Source organism: Pyricularia pennisetigena, chromosome 2, assembly GCF_004337985.1.
Source record: "Pyricularia pennisetigena strain Br36 chromosome 2, whole genome shotgun sequence".
NCBI lineage: Eukaryota > Fungi > Ascomycota > Sordariomycetes > Magnaporthales > Pyriculariaceae > Pyricularia > Pyricularia pennisetigena.
The window spans coordinates 4,061,593-4,079,444 of record NC_043741.1 but is presented as its reverse complement, the minus strand read 5'-3'; the positions used below and the strand labels follow the sequence as shown (position 1 = coordinate 4,079,444).

Sequence of the window (17,852 nt, the reverse complement as noted above, 5' to 3'; positions counted from 1 at the left end):
CGGAGGTTTGCACATGGCACATGGTAGCAAGCACCGGGGAAATGCCGGTAATACATACTGTACAGTGAGTGGGATGGTGATGCGGTGCGACAGACCTGAGTGTATGCCAACCAAGTACGATGATAGAGTACTGTACCCACTGGTGGCAATCGGATGGATGCAATTTTGCAGAAACAAGCCCGACAAAGGAAGCTCAGATCATGTATTTGCCGACTTTTCTCGAACACAACGAGATCATAAAGAATTAAATCGCACCATGTATGACAGAGTCTGATAATCGCCTGACTAACGGCGCTCATTTTCCCGCTTCCCCAAGGAACGTTCGGAGATTTTGGGGTTTAAAAAAGAAATAGAGACTTGATCATCTCATCCCGTTGTCATAATTTGGGGCTAAATATCCCGTAAAGGCGCTAGATATCCCATGTTTATTCAGACTTCAAGTTTCCAACCCGTGCAATGTAGTACCTGAGTCGGTAGGTGTGTAACACGTCTAAACAACTCGTCGCGTTGTTTTGACAAGCGAGCTGCCAATGCTACGATGCCACCAGCAACCCTCTGCGGCTCTCGTATCCTCTCTACTGAGATGAGTAGCACAGCCGATCGATCCAGAGGCCAGGCCAGGCCAAAAAAAAAAAAAGGGAGCAGGACCCGGCCGGCATGGGTGCATGTCAAACTCGGCGACGCATCCGAATCGCAGAAACAAGGGGCTGCGGGGGGGTTGAAATGATCGGCACATGTCATCCTGCGAAGATCATGTTCGCGTAGGCGCCGAAACTCCAGGCAAGCAGTGACACGAACAAACAGCGAGCAAGGATGGCCAACAATGCATATGTTTGGGAACCTTACCCAGAAGCTTCAGCTGTCAGCCAACCCCAATATCATGCAAGTATATTGCGACGATTTGATGGGGGTTTTTTTTTTTTATTTTTTTTTTTTATTTTTTTTTTTTTAAATACATATATACATGTATATTTGTTTATTTTTTTTCATCCCTCAACCTTTTATCTCACCGCTCTGCATTAATTCCCCCAACAGTCGATGATGCCAGATGTTTCCGGAAACTCGGCTCGCGTCATGCAGATTTATGCAAATCTTGTTAGCTACGCACTAGGGATCTGCTCAGCAACGAACAGTCGGTTTCATGCCCATAGCATTGATAAATAATGATGGACAACAACAACACCCCTTTCATAGCTCGCGTACATGTCGCACGGTCGTGGCACAGCCGCGGTTCTAAGAACAAAGACAGGCTAGCAGACACATCTTGCTATAACGACTTGATGACAGTACGGCAAGATCCCTTGGAATTCCTCTTTTTTTCCCTCCTTCTTTCCCTTATCTCTCTTTCTCATACCTCATAACACATACTATATCCTATGCTGTGTTGACATGGTCGTTGCAACAAGCTGCGCGCTTACGTCTCGAGGTAGCTGCCCTGGGATTGGCTCCCGATTGTAAGCTGCGATGGAACCCCCCGGAATATGGTCTATTGTGCAAGGCACTATATAGAACAGACAACTAAAAGACTCGCCATTATCCGGAATTCTTCTTTTCTTTTCTCCACCTCTACATCGTATCGTTCGTCAATGGCCATCAGATGACATGGCATCTGCAGCTATCCGCTTGTTCCGGCAGGACTCACAATCCATATCTCGTGTAGAGAGCGAGAAAATGGGGACTTGTGACCGTGGGTCATACCCATCATGTGTTGTGACGATATCGTCACTTTTGACGGAAACCCCCCCCCCCCCCCGCTTGTACATCTGTCCATACGCCATTTTATTGCCTAGCCGGACCCCTCAGAGGCGGACGCACAAGCACCGCCTACCTACCTACCTATCTGAAGCGATCACCTTGCACCTCGCACCTCGGAGAATGCGAAATGGATACGGCCATTGGCAGGTCGTTATACAACAAAAGAGAGCTTATAGTCCTGATTCCAGTGCAATACACATGAACACCTGCACGAGGTTGACTGCAAACATTCGCTCGGATCTTGGGAGCGCTGGGCCTGTTCTGTTATGCCGGGCAGGCTTCTACGAATCACAATCTTCACGTGCCACTGGTACAAAGGCGCAAAGTGAGGCATCTGGTAACACTTTGGGCAACAATCCAGGTAGAAACAAATTCGTGCATTCCGATGAATCCCACAAGAAGAGATACCAAGTGCGCAATGAGCCTTGGCCACAGAACCCATTCTAAGTATCCTCACGCATGAATAATATAGTGTCCGAAACACCTCTATTGAGTGATGAGCTAGCTTTGTCATGAAGTGCTCGCGCCATCCTTTTCTGCTCCCTTCGCCAGCTGGCGAGAAACCTTATCAGCAAATAAAAGAAATAAGTTGTCTGAGTAGTGGTAGCCTGCAGAGGGAAAATGAAATGTACCAAAAAAGCTGAGAAAATTCCTATACTGATGCCCGCTTTTCCCATAGCCGGATGCGCAGGCGAAATATCAATACACCCACACCAAACAACCCCGTCACTCCAAGTAAGGAATTGTGGCCGAAAGAGGAGAGGGGAAAAAATGAGAAACAATAAGAGAGAAAAAAAAAAGGCACAAAGGGAAAAAAAAAGGAGCGATTTTGGTCGAGGTTCCATCTCAGCCGGTGTCCAGTCGGACATGAAAAATAAAAGAAATAAGAAAATATCGCAACGCCTGTAGCTACTCGCTCCCAGCATGTGTCTTGCCTTGTCAACGCCTCCAAACCATCAGGTACCCTTGATCTATCCTCCAAAAAATTGCCCCAAAAAATCTCTTTCTAGTCTGCTCCAATGATTGATACTCACTCAAACAGGTAGTATCCGACCGGGTATATTTTGCTCCTGCGTAAACATGCGCCATTGGCAACTTCTTCGTAATCCCATGCCAAATCACCTGAAAATCAAATCGCACGTGGAAACAGCCTAGCAGGCTGGACTCGCTATGGGTCTGCAAGCTTCGCAAAATGCTTTGACCAAATCCACCCGACGACTTTCGCGGGGTCGTCCTGGTTCTTGGCGAGCCATAGCTCGCCTTTTTCTGCAATAACATCGAATATCTCACCGGCTTGGTACGTCAGATAAGGATACCCGGCCTCGTGCTTTGTATCTTCAATATTAAACTCAAAAAGAGATGCGGCGAGGAACATGACATTGTACCCGTTTATCGCGGGTCGCTCGCGGGATGAAGCCCGAGAAGGTCTTTGTGATGGCTGTCGTGACCTCAACTGGCGCTCCTCCGCCTCCTCGGGCGGCATGGCTGAGCTAAACAGTCCTGAGAACCGTCGGTCTCGCTGCTCGGATGAAGCATAGTTGGTGGCATATGTAGAGCCCGAATCCCGTCTTTGTTGCAACGACCCCATGATTGGTGCTGTGGAGTCCACGCTTGGGCGATGTGACGGTCCGGAATCATAACTGCGACTTGTGGGCGGCCGAGGAGGAGCGCCAGAGAGACTGCTGTTGTGGCTGGGAGAAGCTGGTACAGCGTATCTAGACTGCCCATGGCCATTCAGTCCCGAGTGCTGTTCTTTGTAGTAGTAGTAGTGGTGAGATGACGACGTCGGAGACGTCACAGTAGGCGATGTAATATTATGTCCGTTATTGGCTCTGACAAAATCAGGTGTCGGTATAGTCGGTACCATGTCGTTTATAGACAGTCCTCTAGAGCGAGTCGTGAGTTCAGAGGGCCTAGATTTGATTCGTGACATGCCATCGTCTGTCGTTGACTGAGACGTCCTCGGCTTTAGACTGGGGTTGATAATGCCGATGCTGGCGATCTGCTCCTCCATCGACTTGAACTCCCTATGAAATGAGGCAACCACCTCAGACATCTCCGGCACATGTTTGTCGTCGAGAACGGCCTTGACCTTATCTTTCCATATCGAGAACCATTTGACCTGGATGCAGACAAAGTTCCCGAGACAGATGTTACCTATCTTTTCGGTGTGGGCCGACAGCTTTGGCAATTCTTTCTTCAATGTCTCGTTCAGGGCCTCGTATTGCTCGACCAGCTCGCTCAGCTGCTTATCTACCTTCTTGCCTGCCTTCTTGAGCTGTTCCGCCCTCTCGAAGTCGAGACGGCGTTTTGCCCGCTTCTTCATGGCCAAGGACGGATGATTGTAGCATCGAATCACCAGCTCGAACGGTTCTATGACATGCTTTCGTACTTGTGCGAGCTGCCATGCGGACGACGGTTAGCGGGTAGGCATATAGATGGATGGAAAGGGCTGACGATGGCTTGCTAAAGCACTTACATGCTGATCCAAGGCGACCTTCTCCATATCTCGCATCGACACGTTGAAGCGGGCCCATTTGCTCTCAATTTCAGGAAAGGGCGACGGCTGGAGTCGCATGACAAGCTCCATAGCGGAAAGATACTGGAGGAACTCGTGCACGTATTCTGATACTTTGCGGGTATAAAACTCGACATCTCGAAGGACGACCTGAAGTCGCAAGTAATCATCCCCGAATTTTTCCTGAAGCGCCTTGTACTCCGTATCCTCCTCAACGCGAATTGCGGCAGCCTGCAGCTTGTCGACACGCTTCCCAAAGGCCCGGGCGAAGCCTGCTCGAACGTCGGACTCCTTGCGCTTGCGGCCCACGATCTGCCCCACGAGCTCAAAATTCTTCTTCGTTTTGTTGATGTCAAGAATAGCAGTCTCGAGTGCGTTGCGAGCGGATATTAGCGCTTCTCGATCCGGATGATCCTCGGGTGTATATTGAAGAAGCTGACTGATCAAGTTCGGGTACTTGGTGATGCGCTGCATTGGCTTGATCAGGAGCGAGTCCAGATTCCATGCGGCCGTGAGATCCCTGGCAGCCTCGTTACACTCGCTCAACCAAACCTGAACCGCTGGGTCTTCCTGTATCTGAATCAGACGCTTCGCGGCTGGGTCACTGGTCCGCAGAAAACTTTCATGGACAACACGCATCTGTTCGATACCCTTGACGAAAACAGGTCCAATGGATGTTTGCCGATCTTTGCCGTCGTCGGGCTCCATGTTTGTATCACGGCCATCTTTCGAGCAGGAGCCATTTGAGCGAACAGTCATTGAATCCGAGATAGGATCTTCCTTGCTCTCCCTGGAAAGCGGTGACCGTCGACCTTTGGGACTATACACGGACGCCACCGCCTCCTTCAATTCTATGTGGAACGCAGTATGGAAAGCGATGATCTCGTCCGTGTTTCGAAAGATGAGCTTGATCGTCTTGTTGTCGAGTTTCGGACAGGCCTCGGCGGTTCCCTTGTAGATTTCTTCGATAACGTTCATATCCCTGACAAACGATCCCTCCGTGTCGATAAGCTCCTTGACAACGTTCTGGCGTTGCACAAGGCGGTTCCTTTCCTTTCCACTGGCACCAGCTTGGGCGCTCGTTTGGTCTTTGACATCGTCGGCCAAGGCTGTCTTTTGATCGACCTCAAGCGTCGTTGTCCTGCTAAAGCCAATCCCCGTGCTATCGAGGGACGCGTGGCCAGTTGAGTGCGGGGTGAAAGTTGGCTGCGTAAACTCCTCGCTCTCCCGGCGCGATCCGCCGAACTCATCGTCAGGGACGCTTTGTAGGTAGCTATTAGGTCGAGTCTGGTCGTAGTAACTACTCGATGGTGTTCGACGGCCCTCTTGAACGGAACGATTGTCAGGAGTCGGTATTGGCGGTGGTTCATGGTCAGGTTGACCGGGCACCGACGAACGCTTGGCGGAAGGCGATACGTAATCCATGGTAAATCCATCACCTGTGTCAAGCTCTGGGAGCTCATGTCTTTCCAGCTGAAATGTGCCCGTGCTACGCCCATCCGCTCTCGGCACATCGGAGTTGTATCCATGGTCTTCACTCCTGTGGTCACTGGCATAAGAATCTGGCCTGGAATCGAACATCGGCGGGCGCCCCCTCACTGTGGAGTCGCGGCTGATGACATTCATCCCGGATTTAGAAGTGCGCTCGCGTCCAGCATCGGAGCTTTCAAGCGAGAAGTCAGTCCATGCCGAGTGTTGACTTGTCCGATTCGCCGGTGATATTAAGCCAGGGATTGTCAAGCTTCTGGAAGTGTCGGGCGTTCTTTGTGCCTCAGCAGAAGATGTCATGTGCTCGTCCGAGGCTTCAGACGACATGAAGGTCGAATCTCGTAGGGCGGAGATGTTATCTCGCAGGTGTGGGCCGCCAATATAGAAGTCCTCCAGACTGTCCATCTGCGGTGACTGACTGGGTCCTTCCGAATCACGGACAACATCAGTTCGAAAATTTGTTTGCACAGGCGGCAAGAAGTCAGAGGACCCACGGCTAAGAATGGTCACCGTTGTGGGCTGAGATTGGGGTACAAACGGCCCAGGCTCGTACTCGGGTATTTGATGGCTAGCGGTTGGTGGTGTTTGTTCTGCTGGCAAGTCCTGTTGTGCGATCGCATCATCTTTGACTACTGGCTTGACCAAACTCTTTGGGTCTTGATCTTGTATCAGAATAGGTATGTCTTCCATATGCTGGGATCCCGAAAGAAGCTCAGCTTCGGATGCGCTTCCTCTCTCGGGTTCTGTGGTTGTGGGCGCAGAATTGTTGGAAGGCTCATGAGCATACGGTAAGTCCTGTGTCGCATCAATCGTGGATTGAACCGCGCCCTCTACACGGTCATCTTCGAATGGCGATTGATAGATGGCCTTTTCGTAAACTGCATCAGGCTGTGCAGAAGGCAGTTGAATACCTAAGCCCGAAGTCTGACCTATCGATACAGGGGGCTCCGTCTGCGGCTCGTCGTCGAACTCGGTGATCACGGAAGTGTTCGAAATAGCCGACATAGGCACTTCCTCTTGCGCCAAGTCAGGGGAACCAAAGCTGGGAAAGCTCCCTGGAATCTCGAGATCGGGAAACTTGGATGGTACATCCGCCGCAGTGGCATCCGCATCCGTCTTGTCTTCAGACGTGACGAGCCTTGAAGAAGGCTCCGAAGAGCCCAAGCCGCTGTCTACGGCAGAACCTTGTTCACCAGGAGCTGGCAGGTCTGCACGAGTGAATGGGGATTCCCGCTCTGGTGGCTGTTTCGCAGAAGACGCGTCCGCACGCATCTGCAAGGCCTTTTCGGCTTCCGCTTTTGCTTTCGCTGCTGCTTCCATCTGTTCCTTTCGCCTCGCCGCAGCAGCTTGTCTTGCCTCGCGGGCCTGAGACTCTCGAATCGATTTGCTATATGCGAGCTTGATCGTCTCCCTGCGTTGCGCAAAGTCGATTGGACCAACGTCTATCTTGCGCCTGCGACCGTTGGGCTCGTCATCATGCCCTAATCTTTTGTTGGCAGAGGAACGTTCGACAGCTTTCAGACGAGAGCTCGCCGTACTGGCGCTCGAAACAGGCTGCCGCGGGCGTGAACTTCGCAGTGGGGGTGATAGCTTGGGCGGCGGAGCAGATATGTAGGCTGCTAGCCGGGTGTTCCCTTGATTACTAGGGGTGGCGATCTTGTTGGGCGCAGGTCTTCGTGATGATGTTGTCGGCGTACTGTGGTTCGAGCGTTTGCTGGTGGGTGTGGTTGACCGTGTCGTTGGCGTTTTGGCGCGGATGCCATGCTGCCTGGAGGATCTCCCACTGGCCGGAAGAGGTTGGGAAGGTGAGTTAGCACGGGTTGACGGACTGCTTTGGGTTGGTGATTCGCCCAACTTTTTCACCGAGACCGGAAGACGAGACGAGAGCGATGATGCTTGCGATGCTTGCGACGATGTCGAGTTTCGATTTTGTCGAGAGGCCGGACGTCGGTTCCCCGAAATGGGCGACTTGTTGGCTGAAGTATCGCTTTGTGTCCTGACATGAACAGACGTCGGTATCCTCGAGCCTTTGGATGATCTGCGGTACCATTCAGCGGGGGACTCTGGTTCGCCATCATCTTGAGAGGCGCGGTCAGGTGAAGTAAGCTCATGGGCTTGTTGCTCGGAGGTTCGTAGAGATCTAGTGGTCATCTCGTCAATACCATAACCCACAGTGCGTGAGCCGTCATCCTGTGGCAGTATCTCTCCGAATAGTAGACCAGCCGGTCGCGCAGACCGAGGTGACGTCGCTGGGACACTTGGTGATCTGACAGGGGGAGGGGATACAGCCTTGGCAGCCTGCGCAAGAGTGCTGGTTGCAGTACTAGCTGCTTTCGGCCTCATCCTGCTCGCGAAAGATTTGGCATTGCTGGAAAGTTGATCCTCCTCCACATATTTCTGCCTGGAACTGGACCTTGTGGAAAAGGACCCAGCATCGCGGTCAACTGAGGTCCTGAGAGTAAGGTAGGTCCCCGGCGGACCGCCAAGTCGGCCACGTGCAGTGGCGGACGAGCCATCTTTGGAGACGAGCCGAGTTCCTGGCTGACGTATAACCTTGCCCTGTGACGGTTCCGCTACTGCTTGGTCGAAGCGCTTCTTCAGATCCTTCACACTTGGCTGCTTCGAAGGGCCGTAGGCACCGGCAGTTGGCTTGGACGGTCTATCATCTATGGGCATGGAAGCGGAGCGGTATGTGGACCGGGGTCCGCTGTGGCCTGCGGCAAGCCCATTTTGCCCATGTTTGGATACAATCGAGGTACCGTACGAATCTGCACGCGCGGTGGCGGATGTTTGTCGGGAATGCGCGATGTTGTGAGTGCGTGGGAGGGTGTGGTGATGCTGCGGGAGGGCAGCCGAAGCCATCGAGTCGGCCGGTCGGCTTCTGTGATCGCGATAGAAGTCGTCGGGTTCGGAAGGACTTTCGGGGGGTGCCGCGTTGGAAAAGTCGGAGTTTGGGTAGGCGACAGCAGCAGCATTGGCGGCTACGGCCTGGAGATTGGCGGCGGCATAAGTCTCGACTTCGGGGCGGTTGGGGTTTCGATCGAAGTGTTGTATGGTGGAGGCAGCGGCGGGTGGTGTGAAGGCGTCGTCGTCAAGTTCGTAATTGTAATGCTGCTGGTAGTGGCTGTGGTTATGGTTGTGGTTATGGTGGTGGTGCTGACGGGGATCATGTTGCTGTTGGTGATGGAAGGGTCTCGAGCTGGGCGGCAATGGTGCGGTGCCCGAGCGGTCCTCCTCGTTGCCCCCGTCCATGGTGTGGCAGTCATCAGTCAGGCTTCAAAGACCCAACCATCCCAAGGCGGTAGGACTGGCCAACATCAGACGGGACGCATCACAATCCGAGCGGGTGGAAGCGACGACGTGCGAAGGACATGCTCCTCCGCTGTGAAGGAGGCGGATGGACGAAGTGGAAAGTGGAGTCGCTCAGGTCTCTGCAGCGGTTTTGCCGGGTCCAAAATTCGTTGACTATGGCGGCTTGCCGTCCGTTTGTCTGAAATTTGGCTGGCAGGGTACCGCAGTACTTCTTCAGTGAAAGCGAGGCGAGCTCTTTAGCGCACTGTGTTGATTTGACGCCAATTGTCTGCCCAGTAGGTAGGTTCACTTTTTTTTTTCTTTCTTTTTTTCTTTGTCCTCTTGCTGCTGCTGCTGCTGCTGCTGCTGATAGGTCATAAAGGCTGCAGCATATACGCGCTTGCATGCCCTCGCTTGGATTGAAAGTCTGGGTCAGATCTCGTCTTTGCTGGCTGGATTGGATTGGATTTCCAACGTTGTAGGGAGGTGCAGCGAGCAGGCACCTAACTCATACGCCCGACCACTTTCCCCGGCCGACGGGTCGAATCCCCACTCGCTAACACAAGCACAAGCACAAGCCACATCAACCTGACATTCATTTGGTTGGTAAGGTACCCTCCCTGCTACCTTACGATACCCTAAAGTGGTCTAGCCGAGAAAACAACAACACCCTGCAGGGAGGAATCAGTGGCCAGGGAGCCGCGTTGCTTTTTTGCATCAGAGACAAACAAGGGCAGGCAAGACGGGCAGGAAAGGGCAGCTAGAAAAAGCACCCTCCTTGTTTAGCGAGCAGGAGAAGGAGACTATGCTGCTAAAAAAAAAAAAAAAAAAAAAAAAAAAAAAAAAAAAAAAAAAAAAAAAAAAAAAAAAAAAAAAAAGAATTACATACAGAAAAGAATAAAAAATAAACTATCGCCAACCCCTTGGGGGTGACGATCCTTACCTCGCCCCTCAATCCAAGACACAATTAACATGGTTATGCTTTCTTTTTTGACGTGTGCATCTAAGCATCTGACTGGATGATTGAAGTGGTAATCACCGAACAAGCAGGCATCCACTTGGTCGGAATGTAAGGATGATCCAGCCCGCGGACAGCTGAGAAAAGGAGAAAAAAAAATTCCGCCTACAGACATTAGATTTGGAAAGCAGGGGCCGACGGGAAGAGAAAAGGAGGGTTGTCACTTCACATCCATCCTAGCTAGTCAAACATGAATAGGTAGGGTTCTGATGTTACTACTAGCCACTTTGTAGATGCAATCCCTGAGGCTATTTCATCCAAACACACGAGTCTTCGTACCTCCTGTTCATCAATTGCCGTCTTGATGAAGCCAGAAGGCCAATGTACGACCTACCTAATCACAGCAACTGCCGGGAGCAACCCGACGAGGGTTCTTTAGTCGGCAGCTCATTTTCCTCCCCAAATGTTCCCACTCTTTGAAACTTCCTTGTCTACTTCGGAAAGACATTCTGTGTTTGAGCGCTGCAGTGTTTTGGTTTCTTTTTATTATCCCACCTTAATTGATCCTTTATTTGTTCTCCTCTCAACCCTTGCAGCTTCCATTGTCCAAGGGAGTGGGATTGATAGGTTTGATCAGCCTTTCCATTTTGGAGATCGTCACAAGGTACTGTATGGATTTCAGCAATTGCAAGATGGTTGTTACCGTGTGATTTTGTCCATGTTACATGTCTGTATATGACAAGCGAGAAAGCTATTATTATTATATCATTAATCTGCTCTACTTTCTTCTGTTTCTTTATACCTACCTTTCTCGCATCATGGAAACTCCCCCTCCCAAAACACACACACACACACACACAAAAAAAAAAAAAAAAAGAAAAAAAAAAAAAGAATCAACCAACTGCGGCTAGCTTGTAGTATTGTGTCATTCAACATACGAAACGTGGCAAGGCGAAGTTGCAAAATGCACATCGTCGTTGGACGAGACTAGAACAATCTGTGGCATGCATGCCGCCCGCGCGCCTCTTTTCAACGTCGTCCGCTGGCGCCCACAGGCATTGACCTAGAATGACTGCATAAGATGCCCAAGGTATATACGGTTGCCCACCTACGTACGGTACCCAACCTTGGCAACCTTGCCAGCCCAAGGCACTGGACTCGAACGCGCGGAATCGACCAGTGAGGCATGACTGGGCTTAGCCCCAAGCCACCACAATCAACACTTTGACCAGTCAGTGCTTCCGATTCAAGCTAGAAGTCGACGACCCGGTAATCTCCAAACGTTCTGTGAGTGTTTTTTTTTTTTTTTTTTTTTTTTTTTAGTCTCCCTGTGTTTGGGTTGCTTTTAGCCAAGATAAGGGAAAATTCAATCCATGGAACATGATTTGATCGATCCGAAGCATTGCTCGATCAAAGACAAGCCCCACCATCCAACCAATTCTTCTAGCAGCAGCGATCTACCTTATTCCCAAGCTTATGTACAGTATACTTACTTACCTTGCCTTACCTAATCTTACCTACCCTGCATTACCAGCTGAGGTACCCACCTGATTGCCGTAAAAGTCGATTTTGTCTATGAGACGCGTCCCACTCTTGGACTCTTTGGGACGCAGCACGCAAATATCCCTTCTGTCTTGTCTTGTCTTGCTTGTTTGTGACTTTGACATACTCATCCAATCTCCTTTTTTTTTGGTCAACTATACAAGTCGTCTCTATCGTCTTCTCGATACGATGGGCTTGATTCTGCGTCACTGAATTAAATTCTGGCGAACTGAAGATGGCTGTTTAGACAAGGCTCCAAGAGACGAAAAAGCACAATCAATCATCCGTTGATTACCATTATCACACTCGGATATGGGCGTCTTGGTAGTGCTAGATCGACTGGATATTGGCAGCTTCAGACATGTCAAAGAACAACAAGAAGCGGCGGAGGTGCCAGGACCATGGCAGCGAGGTCGCTGGTGATTTTACTTGCACCATGCCAGCCAAGAAACGCAACAAGGGGGGACGAATCGACGAATTGGAGCTGGATAAGCAGTCTCGTCCTGCTGAATTCACGCATCCTGTCTTGTCGCAGTATTTCCCATGCTTGAAAACCCTGCGCGAGCACCTGCTTGCAAGTCTCCCTTCCTCGTCTAGGATCAGGAGACGCAAGATCGCAGCCATCGGTGGCCGAGTTCACGGCAAGGACGGCGCCGCAGACAAACCACTCGAGGCTGCAGTGGCCCAGCTCCTTGACTCGACCATTGTAGCCGCCTCGGAAGAGCAGACGGCCCTCTCCGATGGACGATGGGAGCAGTGGGCAAACTTCTCCCAGAGAGGCGACGAATCTTACGTCACCCTGACGGACGGCGTGACAAAAGCTCTCTTCTGCCAGTCAGAGGTAAGATCTCGTCTCGTCTCTTCCATCCCATACATGAGATGATTGTAAAGTATTGCCAAACCGGCATGACAGGAACACCGACACTGAACCTTGAATGCCATCAGATTGTCAGTTTCGTCATCTGGTCTCTGTTTGAGAGGGAAAAGAAATGCGGGGGCTGGCCACGCCATCTGTTGTGCGATGGCTTCAGCAGGGGACCGGCCTCTCGAGCTAACGGATACGTCGGGCTCGCGGCCGCCGATGCCGTACCCGGAATATTCGTTACGCAACCGAACCCACGCGTCAAGACACTCAAATCATCACCATGGCCAGAGCTGCTATCGATGCTCGGCCAGGCTGGAGAGAGGATCATGATTGATCTCCTCTTAGACCATTCCATCTTTGTCAAAGTGCAAACCGGGAATGAGAACTATTATCAATTGAGTGGTGAGTTGCTGCCAGGGGCTTGTCTGATCCAAGCTTTATCAAGGCTAGTCAGCATTGAGAGACGCAAAACTTGGGATAAATACGTATGATTGCGTGGAACAGCACCACTGAGATTACTTAACAACAGGGAGACCCATTACAAACTTGGAGCCGATCATTGCTACCAAGCCACCACAAGACCTCAGTAAAGTTCATGGAAGCCAAAAGTCGGCGGCAGAAATAGTCTTTGTGAGGAGCCGGATGCTATACTCGCGCGCAGCCCTAAATGCCCGCGGAGCAGTGCACTTTGGACTCAGACACATCCGTATGTACCCTACATCCAACTAATTTTTAATTTTTCTTTTTTTTTTCCATTTCAATCTTTGCTATAGAACTTGTCATGGTGTGTATTTGAAACTGATTTCCCGAGCAATAGATGTCCTGAACAGGTACCCAGCAATCTCAGAAGACGCCGATGATGTACGGAAAGGGAAAGGGGGCAATAGCAAACTTGGAGATGCCGCCCGGCAGGAGAAAATGCGCGGCAACACGATACATTGCATGATGTATATGTTCCCTCGGCAGTTTGGCTTGCACAATGCCTTCACGTCTGTCGTTGACCACACCCAAACAAGCCAGAGGTTCCAAGACTATACACTGCGTGAGGAGGAGATTCAACAGAAATTCAAATCCTCGAGCCCCGCTCATGTTTCAATTCCCAAACGACTCAGAGGTACTCCCTTTCACTTGGTGGAGAAGATGCAGATATTGCATCGGCGTTGCTCGTATTCTGCGCTCTTGAAACATTACTGTCCTGTAAGTTGGCGTCGTGATGGTTCACCTAGTAGATTCAAACATCATAAATTCTTACTCTCTGAATAGGCTTCTTCAACCAACAGCATCGTAGCCTCGCTTAAGGATGTTGTCAAGAGAGACGAGCAAGCCTTGGTACTTGAGCTCTCTACTCCTGCAGCTCATGTATCTGCGTACTGCCAAGCAGTCCTTTCCAAGCTTGTCCCCGATAAGTTTTGGGGAGAGGGGCAGACCAGAGTGGCCAATAAGAAAGTGTTCCTTAAACATGTTGATCATTTTATCAAACTGCGGCGGTTCGAGACGATGAATCTTCACGAACTAAGCCAGGGATTCAAGGTATGCCCTAGATATTGAAATACCCCATCCAGCTAGTACCATCAGACCAGACGAGGGAAAAAGAAGAAGAAAAAAAACCCCCCCAAAGCTTACAATGCTCCAGATCAAGGAAATAGAATGGCTTGCTCCGCCTAAATTATCATGCCAAAAAGCCAGCCAGTCGGATAGGCTGAAGCGAATCGAAATATTCCAAGAATTCCTCTACTACCTCTTCGATTCAATACTCATTCCTTTGATCCGCAGCAACTTTTACGTCACAGAATCAAGTACTCACCGTTCCCAGCTATTCTTCTTCCGGCACGATGTTTGGCGTCAGGTTGCAGAGCCATTCATGGCCGTCCTCAAAGTCAACACGTACGAGGAGATGAGCACGGAGGAGGCACAACGGATACTTGGCTCGCGCGACCTCAACTTTAGTCAAGTGAGGCTGTTGCCGAAAGGCTCCAGCATGCGTCCCATTACTAATCTGCGCCGAAGAGCGCTGGCCAATGGTAGCAAGAAGATGCTTGGTGCCAGCATAAACACTATCCTTGGCCCGGCCCATACTATGCTCAAATACGAAAAGGTAAGCAGTCGTTGCCCACTGTCCATGCGCTGACGTATGCAAGGTCCCGGCTAACATGTCTACCGCAGACCAAAGATCCATCCAGGCTTGGGTCAGCCATGTTCTCCGTTGGCGACATATACAGTCGGTTAAAGGCTTTCAAGGAGCGCGTGGGTACTGCGAACAGAAGGTTCTACTTTGCAAAAGTCGACGTCAAGGCCGCCTTCGATACAATACCCCAGTCGGCAGTCCTTCAGCTTATATCAGAGATCCCTACTCACGGCCAATACAAGCTCATCAAGCACGCCGAGGTTGAGCGGTCGACTGGCGATCCTTCGGACCCAGGCAAGCTTGCCAAGAGGTGGCGCTCTTATGCCAGAGGCGTAGGGGATCATGTCACATTCATGGATGTGCTTGCCTCCCAGATCGCCCGGAACAAGAACAACGCCGTCTACTTCGAGAGCGTGTTCCAAAAGGTCCACAACACGATCGACTTGATGAATCTGATTACATCGCACATCAAACAGAACCTGATTCGAATAGGCAAGAGGTTTTATCGACAAAAGGACGGAATCCCACAAGGCTCTATACTCAGCTCGCTCCTCTGCAACTATTTTTATGCTGATTTGGAACTCAAAAAATTGGCCTTCTTGCAGTCTGGCGACTGTCTTCTTCTTCGTTTAATCGACGACTTTCTTCTGATTACGCTCGACGTGTCCAAGGCGAGGCAGTTCATAGAGGTCATGCACGCCGGTGTGCCTGAATATGGAGTCACCGTCAACCCCAACAAGAGTCTCGTGAACTTTGACGTGGTGTGCCAGGGAGTCGAGGTTCCCAAGCTGGGCCCCGGTAGATCGACAGGGTTCCCTTACTGCGGCACGCTCATCAGCTGCAGCTCGCTCGACGTCAGCAAAGACCGGCGCGACCCGGCGGCACCGCGCGCGCTCACGGTGGACTTCTCGCGCCACCAGGGCCTCAACTTTCAGCGCAAGGTGCTCAACGCCTTCAAGATACAGTCGCACCTGATGTTCTTCGACTCGACGCACAACTCGCGGCCCACGGTGCTCGCCAACCTCTTTGGCGCCCTGGCCGAGACGGCCAAGAAGATGTGGGCGTACGCCAGGGCCATGCCGCAGCGGAGACGACCGAGGACGCACGTCGTCCTGCAGACCATTACCACGCTGGTCGACGTTGCGTATGCGTTGCTGGCGAGCAAGTCGAGGAGGGCCAGATTCCCCGGGTATGAGTGTGGCATCAGCAAGAAGCTGGTCAAGTGGTGCGTGAGCTGCCGATACTCTCGCCGGCCGTGACTCTCTTTTGAGAACAGATTCAGCGGAATTACTGACTTGTGTTTTATATCTGTAGGCTTTCATTGCACGCCTTCAAGCGAGTGTTGGCCAAGAGACAGGCCGGGTATGGTCAAGTTCTATCTTGGCTGGATACGGAGATACGCAAGTTGAATTTCAAGGGCAAACTCCCAGTATGCAATGTATAGGGAGAGCGATCCACTGCCCAACAACTTGGCTGCTCACCCACCATGTAGAAGTTTATTCCCAAAAAGCCCCTGGGGCATAATTAATCCTGATAGTGTCTAATCCATGCCGCAAACGCTATGTCTAAGTAGCCAAGATCAAGGGTATCATGGTTTCTGTAATCAAATGGCATTTGTAACAAAGTCCATCTTGGCCCATTCCCTCGTTGGTAGCATCAGTTCATCATGAGATAGAGAAAGAAAAGAGAGAGAGAGAGAGAGAGAGAGAGAGAGAGAGAGAGAGAGAGAGGAAGAAAATCCACAACAAAAAAAGCAAAAGGACCAAAGTTTAGGCAGCAAGTCCAGTATCCCACCAGTGTCTCCCGGAATGCCAATAGATGAGCGGCTCCTTGATACGCCACACGTCTTGGTCGCCGGGCAGACCCAAGCCGCCGGCGCGCGCAAAGGAAAAGGGGACGGGCTCAAACATCCACATGCCGGCGCGGCACATGTCGTCGACAAAGACCCAGCAGGTCAGGAGCAGCCAGGCGCAGGAGAACAGCAGGTTGGACGTCCTCCGCGCGAGCGTGGGGAGCCTCGGGGCGACGCGGTCGAGACGCAGGCCGTGGTACAGGGCCGTCTGCGCGGCCGTGCCGACCCAGGACAGGACGAAGAACAGCCAGGGCATCCAGGGCCTGGCGCCGCGCGGCATGGTGAAGCTGCCGGTGGCGTGCATGGCGCCCGAGATGCAAAAGGCGACCAGCGAGCTTAGGAGCTTCTTGGCAGCCTTGCTGCGCGTCCCTGCGAGGAGGAGCACCGAAGGCGCCGTGAATCCTATCCTGAAGGTCTGGTGCCAGGATCGCCCCCATAGACCGCCGAGGCCGTGGTCGAGAACCTGGGCAAAGGACCCAAAGGTGTCCGAGTACAGCCACAGCTCGGTGCGGACGTCCCTGCCGAAGAGCCTGGTCATCAGCCAGCGCCTGATGACCTGGTCCATCGAGAACAGGGCCCACAGGGCGTTGAAGACTATCAGGGATGCGAGGAAGCTCCTGTATATGTACAGCAAGGCGGGAGGAAGATGAGGAGCCAACGGGGCCGACGGGGACGGGGCTACTTCGTGACGACCGGTGCGGAAATAAGGATCATGCCTCATGAGAGTGGAACAGACGTCGAGTGCCAGGTATGCCAGCACAGATCTTCCGAGCCTGGTGAGGAGTAGCCCTCTGTTGCTGACGGGACGGGAAACGCCTGCCCTGGACCTAACTGGGATTGACTCGATCTGGACCAACTCTCCCGACCGGGGTTTTCGTGGAGGGTCGAAGGTTGGTATGGTGGAAATTGCAAAATTCCAGCCTATGGCAGTTTTGGCGTCAGCCGCAGGGCGTTAATTGATGTCATATCGCACCAAAGGGTCGATCGATCAACCCATCGTACTTACCGGAGCCCCGCCATGAAGTGTAATAGTCATATGTCCAACTCAGCCTCTCGCGAAAAGGGGCATCCTCGGGGAACGCTTGCCAGTAGTACTCCATGTCATTATTAAACACGGAGTCGGCAACATCCTCATCCGGAGCTACAAGGAAGTGAACCGATTTCCTCCTACGCTTGACGGGCCTTTCGCTGCCGTTGCCGTTGCCGTTGCCCATCCCAGACGATGACAAGGCAGAGCTATAGGCTCGCTCAGGAGAGGCCGGAGACGACATGGCCGGGCTGGATACGTCAGAGTCGCTCCTCCCACGGGCCGACCCACTCCGCTTCTTGGGTCTCTTATTGACCCTTTCGGCCTCATACTGCGGGCGCCTGAGGACCAGGCTGGTCAACGCCCAGACAGTACCCCTGGAGGAGGGCTTGCAATGTCAGTTGTGTGTGTGTGTGTGTGTGTGTGTGTGT

At 51.8% G+C, this 17,852-nt stretch overlaps 3 protein-coding genes across 3 annotated transcripts; 1 reads left to right on the top strand and 2 right to left on the bottom strand.

The window, feature by feature from the left end:
• Positions 1-2,923: 2,923 nt before the first annotated feature.
• On the bottom strand, positions 2,924-9,013 carry PpBr36_01138 (uncharacterized protein; the record flags this gene model as incomplete). The annotated part of the gene is made up of 2 exons (XM_029888327.1): positions 2,924-4,156; positions 4,235-9,013. 2 exons carry the CDS (start codon positions 9,011-9,013, stop codon positions 2,924-2,926), a joined length of 6,012 nt encoding a protein of 2,003 aa, XP_029752430.1.
• A 2,900-nt stretch (positions 9,014-11,913) lies between these two features.
• On the top strand, positions 11,914-15,986 carry PpBr36_01137 (uncharacterized protein; the record flags this gene model as incomplete). The annotated part of the gene is made up of 8 exons (XM_029888326.1): positions 11,914-12,393; positions 12,498-12,819; positions 12,947-13,123; positions 13,235-13,614; positions 13,681-13,947; positions 14,051-14,512; positions 14,581-15,767; positions 15,857-15,986. 8 exons carry the CDS (start codon positions 11,914-11,916, stop codon positions 15,984-15,986), a joined length of 3,405 nt encoding a protein of 1,134 aa, XP_029752437.1.
• A 325-nt stretch (positions 15,987-16,311) lies between these two features.
• PpBr36_01136 (uncharacterized protein) lies at positions 16,312-17,809 on the bottom strand (the record flags this gene model as incomplete). Its single annotated transcript, XM_029888325.1, has 2 exons — positions 17,401-17,809; positions 16,312-17,315 (listed from the first exon to the last, which is right to left on the bottom strand). The coding sequence occupies exons 1-2, from the start codon at positions 17,663-17,665 to the stop codon at positions 16,312-16,314; spliced, it is 1,269 nt and encodes a 422-aa protein (XP_029752438.1). The 5' UTR covers positions 17,666-17,809.
• Positions 17,810-17,852: the final 43 nt, after the last annotated feature.